We start from the raw sequence: 8,968 nt of genomic DNA on the forward strand, positions 1-8,968 counted from the left end.
CAAAAGAATCATTTGGATGATTTCAGTGTAACTGCCAATCTTTACTGAACTAAAGGTAAAAGGTAAAAGCTGTTAACTTGAAAACTACTGCTTCATGACATCACAAGGTGGAGCAGAGCATTTTGAACTTTGGACTTGTAGACAGACTAATAATACAGGGTTACTCAAGCATGTATGAATGAAACAAAACACAACTCCAGTTATATTTTTAAGGAGGTAACATCATTTTAACATGGCTTAAATCTCACATGAATCAATTTTGCATAATATATGATCTTTACATAATGAAATTACACTCACTACTTTGGAAAGGAAATACAGAAGAAGAACTAGTAGTCTGAGTCCCCATGTGAGCCGGTGCATGGTAGTATTTGTAGCAACACTAACACTAACACTTGTTTTTGCAGGAGAGCAACTGGTATATTGTTTAATCACTTTGCAACTGATTTACCATGAAATGAAACCACTTTTTTATTACCAGAAGGTGATTAAAACTATAAAATAATACAGCAGGCAAATCTTGTATCTTGTATACTGAAGACTGAGCAATCTTTGAACAATAAAATGTAACCTTTGATCTGTAATCTACATTTTTTCCAATTTATTTAAATGTGACTTTTCTGTATCCACCATATTGTTGGTTATGAATGGCTATTTCTGCCCTTGTGGACTTCAATGCGTGCTTTTGGACAATTTCGGCCTTCAGTTCAAAATGGCTACATATGGTTTTACAGCTTTAGAGGAGGATTATTTATAATTGCCTTCTGCCCTTGCATCTGGATAGCACAGTGTACTGTATATAGTTGTACTTTGGGGTGTAAAAAAACCTTGGTGCTCATAAATCAGCCCACTATTTAACCTTCCTAAGTAACGGCGTTTAGTACATTTTTAGCCATATGTCCTTGATGTCTCAGGTTAAAATAACACTTTTGGAATCACTGGCTATGTGGGTGTTTTATTTGGCTTTCATTGAACTTTTGCACAGTGTTGGTCTTTGGTTGCCACACTGATACGTACATATACAACAAAGGTATAACAATATTTTCAGTTAATTTCCGGGCGCCACATGCAGTGCAGCAGAAATACAATACAACTGCCAGCATGCATTCTGTTCAGTGTAAACCACCAGTATTGATCTAAATCAGCTTAATGATAGAAGTGGGTCCATTGACTTCCTGTTCAAAACTACAGAACTGATTGTCTGAAGCTCCCCCCACTTCACCGTGACGAGTAGCAGTGTTTTATTTATGCAGTATTTCTTTGTGTATGAACCAAAGTCTGCAGATTTTAAAGAAGTATACAGCTGATCTTTATTGAGTCCTTCAGGTTAGAGTAATCTTATATTGTCCTGAGTTCAAGGCTTGAGTTCTCATAAAATTCAAGTTTTCACCTACCCCCTCTCCACGCCCAATGCTCTATACTCACTTGTGTGTATTGGAAAAAGTTGTCATGTAGCAATACTACCGCAACTATAAAAACACGTAAATGAAAATCTAAACAGGAAGCCAATTGACCTATTTATATTCCTAAGCCTTTTTGGATCAATATTGTGGTTTACAGTGAACAAAATGTAAAAGGTTGTAGTTTAATACTTAATACACCAAAAAAAAAGCATGATATGTCTTCTTTAAATGTAACTTAGCACAATTCCATTTCAAACAGAGCTGAGACTGCAGTGTGGGTCTCTGGTTGCCAACAGAAAGCTGTGTCCTGTACATATGGGAATAGCCTGATCACATCTGTCACTGTTTACCACCACAACTCTCCACTTTTGCAAACACATCCTTTTGCAAATTTGAGTCCACTGTGTCATTCACGTGGCTAGAGCGCACGGCAAAACACAGAACCCTAATACTTTTGGTCATTTGCCATTAAAACCGCGCTGTAAACTAGTTGTCTATTAGCTAAGTTAGTTGTCTACATGCATTTTGTAGCCACAACAAACGCGCTGGTCCTCCTATCAGGCTTATCTCGTAATGAGTCTCCTGTTACCAACTTGAGTCCCAAGTCAGCTGCGCCATAAACCTTAGGGGAAGTCATAGCCAGAAGAGCCCTCAATTAAGGAAGTGTACAGGGGAGAGCGGCACGGGAAAGCAAACACACACGCAGCCAGCTACAGATACTGCTAACTCATGGTTCCTCATTGTTTTTTTAGGAAACAAGTAAATGTGTTGAAGTTGAGGCCAGTGCATGCTCCACCGACTTGGTACAAGGAAGAAAACAGTCAGGAATAGATTACAACAAGGTTAGCGAGCACAAAGAGTCAAAGATCAGCTTGTTTACATTCCTGTCCCTACACTTTAGATAGATGCACTTTGTCTACAAGGCTATTGCTATGAGATAATGTCAAAATAAATACATGGGGTAATGGATAGAGTGTACTTAATAAATAAGATAGTAACATGGCAGAGAAGCATGAGTGGTTCGCAAACTTTTCACACCAACTATCACTGAAATAAAATGTTTGTCTTGCAGGGACTGTGTGAGTCTGGTTCAGTACTATAACAAAACTTAGATAAGATAAAACTTCTTACCAGGCAGCCTTTTCAGTGTGATAAACAATCTCAGAAGTGTTCAAAGATACGGTTTATACGAGCAAAATATATTCAAAAACTGATACATTTGCATCTTTAAAATGTTTATTTGACCGGCACAATAGCCTAGCAATTTTGGCTCTATGCTGTCCTCGGTGTTGTGAAATCAATTCCTGGCTCAGTCAATTTGTTGAATGTCTCTTCCCACTCATCACTTCCTTTCGAGCTTGCAATTGTCAGATTGACCATATATTTGTCAAAAAGTCTAGAAACATTGTTTATTCAGCCTATATAATTACTTAGGTTGCATCCACACTTTCAGAACTGGGATTAAATAGGGACTAAAGGGATTAAATAGGGACTAAACCTGAACTAGACCAGGACTAAACCAGAACTAGAACAGGAACAAACTAGGTCTATATCAGGGCTAAACTAGGCTCAAACATTCCCTAAGTGCACCATAAAATAGTCAAATATTTTGGTATTTTCTAGTATAAGTTGATTTAAACGGTAACTTAAATATGTTCATGCAAATCTCTAATATATTTGTTCATGTGTCACCCATATGCCTCCCAGTCCATACCCCATGTTGCTAGAGTAAAGGCCTCCATCAAACATTCATACTAGTGCCCCCTTTGAAGTCCTCCCTGGACCCAGTGCACATTTCTGAGAGGAACAGTGCCTTCCCCTGGCAACGCCAACCAGGGAGGAAGCGCGGAGAGATAGGAGGACAACACCCATTTAAAACCATAAAACCCTTTCAATATTCATGACAGAAGAGACTGCAGTGGTTCCCATAAAGTTTGGCACGTTAAACCTGGAAAGAAGGTGGGTGTCATCCCTGCTAAGTCTTAAGCCATGGCGCTCTCACTTGTTAAGGCTTCAAAACACTTAAAACTGAACAGTGAGCTAAAAGGAGAGGGGGAAAGAAAGGATGAATGAGAGAGGAGAGGAGAGAAGGGGCACAGGGTGTGAATGGCAGCAGGGACATCCCGTGAGTGGCGCCGGGCAGTCTGCCGGACGGGACACTCAATAGGGAACGACGCGGCCCACGGAGCGGAGGAATGCACCCGTACAATAACACACAGGCAGGGAGAAGGACTGGCACTAACAGACCTCTCAGAGCACCATACAACACACTGTCAGCAGCTGAAAGAAGCCAGCGGGGATATGAAGTCATCTTTGTACACTAGGGACGATTATGAACTGTAAATGTCCCTTTGAACCTCTTCTGACCATTGTCCACATCAAAAGACCAAACACAGTGCATGCAAGTTTAGATTGTTTTAAATAGATAGTCGTAGCGTGTTTGGTATAAGCCTGAATGAAGTTTGGTGTTACTATAGGAACTGTGAAACTAAGCACTACCAAACCATTGCTAATGAGCCACGGTTTTCACAATTTGGTTAGTTGGACTCTTTTGAATTGTTTCCATAGCATCAAAGGAATTTTACCTTAAGTGTTTATTAGAGCAGTGTGTGTGAAACCCAAGCTTCAGCAGTGGCCCGAAAGTTTATGCTTTTTGAAATTTCTTCAGTGATCTTTCTTTCATGTTTTTGGCTACCTCTGCCACACTCACCACAGAAATGTTACCACTCAGTTCATAAACCAGGATAAAACATGTGTCTCGTATCCATATTCAGCTGGCATTGGGAAATAGTTGTTTTTAATGGGAGTATGAAGATCACATCTGTAAGTATATTAAATGAATATTGCAGCACTTGTAACAAAGCCAAAGTGCCTTACTAACTGTAAGTGCAGAGGCGAAATGTAGAACGCTGTCTTAATATTTAATAAGAGTGACAAAGGAAGAGAAGAAAGAAATTTCACAGCATCCAATTTATGTAAAAGGTGTGCTCTGTACAGCCCGGAGTAGACACTGCAGCATGCTGCTATTGTGCATAAATCTATCTCGCTGTTTATTGATTTTCTATCCTTTGGCTGCTGTCAGGTCAGCTCCTCTGGGACTGTTGATGCGAAACAAGACCTCTCTCCTCTAAAGCAGGTGCTTCTGCTCGGAACACCAAAACAGAAGGCATTCTGTGCGTAATTACGCATCACTGACTGTGCCACTACAAACACGGAACATGGCTAATCTGAGAAAAGTGAAAAGATATCCCAAATAAAAGAAATAATGAGACTGTGAGTTATTCCTTTGTGCGAGAGGGCAGCGCACAGTGGACTGCTTCACATCATCCGCCTCTGTCTCAACACACACCTCCTCGCGACTGGCAGCCCACCGCAGCGCGCGCACACAGAATGAGACACGCCTTTTTCTCTCTCCTGGGGTCTGTGGGCAGAGAGGGGCTCGCTGATTGACCAGCTCCTCTCCCTCTCTCTTCGAGCTGTCAGCCGGCTGCCTGGCGCCTCCCCCCACTCCGCTCGCCTCTATAAATGAACCAAACCTCTATGCACCGCTTCCACTGCAAGCCGTCGAGTCTGAGGAATTGTCCACGGGATGTGTTGACTTCTTCTGCGAGCTTTGACTAGTGCAGAATCTCACGTAACGTGTAGCGCGTTTCTTTGGCTTTTTACCCCTTTACCAGAAGATGAAGGCTGTTAGTCCCGTCCGCCCTCAGGACTCCTCCCACTCTTTCTTATCAAGCAGCGGCGTTGGTGGAGCCAGTCATCCGTCCGCCGTGCACTCTCTGTCGAAGCACAGCGTCAACATCTCCCGGTGCAGGATGGACGAGGAGGACCTGTTCTGTCTGCAGTACGACATGAACGACTGCTACACGCGCCTTAAGCGCCTCGTGCCCACCATTCCGCAGGATAAGAAAGTGAGCAAAGTGGAGATTCTTCAGCACGTCATAGACTACATCCTAGACCTGCAGCTGGCCTTGGAGACGCACCCTACGCTCCAGAAAACACAGCCCAGCGGGACATGCCCTCCACACGCGTCCAACCCGAGCCGGACACCGCTCACCGTCCTCAACATTGACCACCAGGTAAGCGCAGCGCAGCCCCCTCTGTAGCCTCTTTGTGCTTCCCTTGTCACTCTGTTACTTACCCAGACGTGCCCTCTAATTCGTCTACGTATCATTGTTAAAAACGTGGACAAGCCATCAAAATACAAATACATTTTTCTCCATAAGATTGCGCACTTGATTGCAGCCCTTTTTGATTTGCATGACAATGACGGAGCGTGTCAGAGGCCCACCTTATCCCACGGATTGGTGAAGTACCTCGGTCCGCAGCCCACTCCACTGCGCACAATAAGGGCAATTTGTTATTCAATAGCCTATAAGAGAATTTATTATTATGGAGAAGGGGGTAGATATAGACTCGGCTCATTTTGTGCCTGTGTGCTGTATTTCATTTATCTATCCGGGGCCCCGCGTATGTTTGGTGTCACTCGCAGTCAGATAAAGCGTGTTTCCTTTCTTCTGTGTCTTGCAGAGGACGTCAATAGTCAAAAAGCCCGAGGACTCTATTTTATGCCGCTGAGACATACGCACTGCATTGGTAAGTTGAACATATTCTGTATTATTAAATGCTTTTGTTGTATGTTGCGTAATTGTGAAAGACTTTATAGGCAATATGGTTATTTTTGTTCAATTTTGGATTTCAAAGGCCTAGGAGAGCATCATATATTCTAAGCCTAATAATTGGTGAGGGACAAAGGACTATAGTCATATTTCATTTAAAACAGCCGGAATAATATTAATTTTGACCACCTTGTATCAACATAAAATACAGGGACATTTCTAACGTCACACTCAATTATGTTAAAGAAATATTTGCTAAGAAAGTAACTGTCTTGGTTGAGTGCGGTGTTAAAATGTGAAGCAGCCTGCAGTGAAATTTGTAGGCCAAGATTACTTCACTTAATTGAAAACGATAGGGTGAAATTTACAGTAAAACCTACTATTTTCAGACAAAGGCTTCTGAAATTTAAGATGTGGACCTAAAATTTGTAGAAGTGAGATATGACACTAAACATTATACGTGTCCTTCTTGATCTCAAAACAAAAATTTATTTCATAGCTGGATTCATTATTCTATGTACCAAAACAATTGATGCAGTTATTTTAATTAAGTGAAAATTCCACTGTCCATTGCTGTATTGTGTATTCCCAGAAAAGCATCTTGTTTGTGTAATTAAATCATAAACTCAACTCTATATCTATGAATTAAAGTGTAGGAATGTGTATTAATTTGAAATAAAAAAAATGCAGCTCTTCAAATCTGTTTATTAGATTATTAATCAGTGTGAATTCATCATACAGGCCATGATTTGAAACCAAAAGTACCAAAAAGATAGTGTTTGAAAATCACTACTCACACAAAAACAGTGATGTGGTTAAAATCGTAACACATTTTCACACATCGAAAGCTGTGACGTATACAGCTGTATTATGACTGTGATTTCACTAATACAACATCACACCATGCTACACGTTTAAGTCTGTGAATATGCCAGCCCAGTCGAACTCACACACTGACTGAGTAAAAATGAATACAATCTAATAGACTCTAAATCCCTTTTTATAATCTGGAGGAACCTGAAATCGGCAGCTGTGTCTTTGCGCAATAACTGCCACTGTGGATGTAGCAATATGTCTGAAACGTGCACTTTCCTCAATATCCTCACAAGCAGCTTCCCATCTGAAAAGTCCCATTTACAACTTCCCTTTTTGCATAGCACAACCCTTTAGCATTAGCTGCGTGTATTTAGTGTAAGGGAATGTAGGCCTACCCGGTGCTGTGACCCGGATTGTTTTGGGTTGTTGATCAAGCATGGACTGTGTTTTGTCAGTGGCGCCAGTCAGTCTGCAAGCAGCTCCACTCCCCCTCCCTCCTTGTCTGTTTTTTTTCTCCTTCTCTCATTCCTATGTCCTTATTTTGTGCCTGTTCATCCCGTCTTACAGGTGTACAGAGCTCCACAGGGCGTCAGCATGGACTCACTCACAACAACTGGAGGCACAATCACAAAAGGATCCCCCAAAAAAGGAATTCCAAAAATGAAATTGACATCCAAATGAACTTTCCGAGCCACGTCGATATACAAAAGACGTGGACGTATCCCCTAAGATGAGAACTTTGTGAAATGTGCTTGAAAAAATCGACAAAATACAGACTCCAGTGCAAAGCTTTACTAAAATCATAGTTTGGGACGTCTATTGTTTAAAATAGATGCTTTTTGGGTTGAACCGCAACCTTAAAATGTTTGTAAAGGTGAAGACAAAGAAGAAAATTCTGATCGGAAGAATGTACATATGAAAAGCAAAAGCTCTATCTAATACACTGAAGGTATATGCTCCAAATAGACTATTGTAATTATAAGATATTTTTATTAAATTGTTTCTTTTTTTTGTTGTCATGTAAATATTGTGTTTTAGTGAATGCTCTGCCGGAGACACTTTCACCTTTTTATTTTATTTTAAGATTTTGTTTTTATTTTTTTATTTTGGTTTATTTTTAAATGTAGCATGTGCGGCTAAAGGGGCAGAGATGCGAATAGTGCACTGAAGCTGTAGATATGGTACCCCAATTTCTCTGCGTCACAATTTCTATTTTATTTCTTTCTTTTTTTTGTTTGTTTTTAAATTTTCTTACTCGCTCTACATCGAGGGCTGTGTTTCCAAATTATTCCCCAAATGACACAGATTGTTTCATTTTGTTCAGCACTTCTAACTTATAAGAATCTAAAAAAAAATGCTTAAATTGAGCTATTCTTCATTCCAGTTTGGTTCAAATGTTTTTGGAAGGCAGCAGCCGCTCTGTTGTTGTTGTTGTAAAGTTTTTTCATTGAGCCGAATTTACCTCACCCCACTCGTTGCCAATGCGAGAGGGCACTATTGTACATTATTGTGAGCTGCACTGTTCTGACCTTCACTGGCCTGTGACTGAGGAGTTGTCAAAACAATTAAAAACATTTCCAGGAAGAACCGTACTCTGTGTCATATTTTGTACAGGTTAGGTTTTATTAGAATGCTTGTATCATATAGTGTTCAGTAGGTGCAGGCTAAATGAATGTAAATAATGTACATAAAGTCTGAAGTGAGGTTTTAACTGCAGTCGTTAGAAAATACGTCGAAATACTTTTGCATTACACGTTTAGTTTTACGTTAAACCATATCAACAGAACGCGATAGGAGAGACAATACAAAGCTTTTGTTTCCAATTGTGAATCGGATGAAGCTTTCGCAAAGACAAAAAACATATGCCTTTTTTTTTTTTTTTTTTTTCTGTTTGGTACACAGCCAAGAAGCTAAGTACTCGCAGTGTTAAAAGGTAAATGCATGGATTTATAAAGGGATGCATTTTATAACGAGCCAGGGTTAAAAGTAGGGAGTGTTACGTCATGTTTTATCTCATGTTTAGTCCTGAGATGATACATTTTGTACCAGATCAAAAACAAAATGTGAGAGATTGCAGAAATGTGCTATGAATGTCAGTATCAAATGTGGATCCAAAAATACACAGATCAA

General features: G+C 40.4%; 1 protein-coding gene across 1 annotated transcript; it reads left to right on the plus strand.

Moving 5' to 3' along the window:
* The first annotated feature begins 4,824 nt into the window (after nt 1-4,824).
* Nucleotides 4,825-8,425, plus strand: id4 (inhibitor of DNA binding 4). The gene is made up of 3 exons (XM_033981199.2): nt 4,825-5,482; nt 5,934-5,999; nt 7,406-8,425. Exons 1-2 carry the CDS (start codon nt 5,084-5,086, stop codon nt 5,979-5,981), a joined length of 447 nt encoding a protein of 148 aa, XP_033837090.1. The 5' UTR covers nt 4,825-5,083; the 3' UTR covers nt 5,982-5,999; nt 7,406-8,425.
* Nucleotides 8,426-8,968: the final 543 nt, after the last annotated feature.

This window comes from Periophthalmus magnuspinnatus, chromosome 16 (assembly GCF_009829125.3).
Source record: "Periophthalmus magnuspinnatus isolate fPerMag1 chromosome 16, fPerMag1.2.pri, whole genome shotgun sequence".
Lineage (NCBI taxonomy): Eukaryota > Metazoa > Chordata > Actinopteri > Gobiiformes > Gobiidae > Periophthalmus > Periophthalmus magnuspinnatus.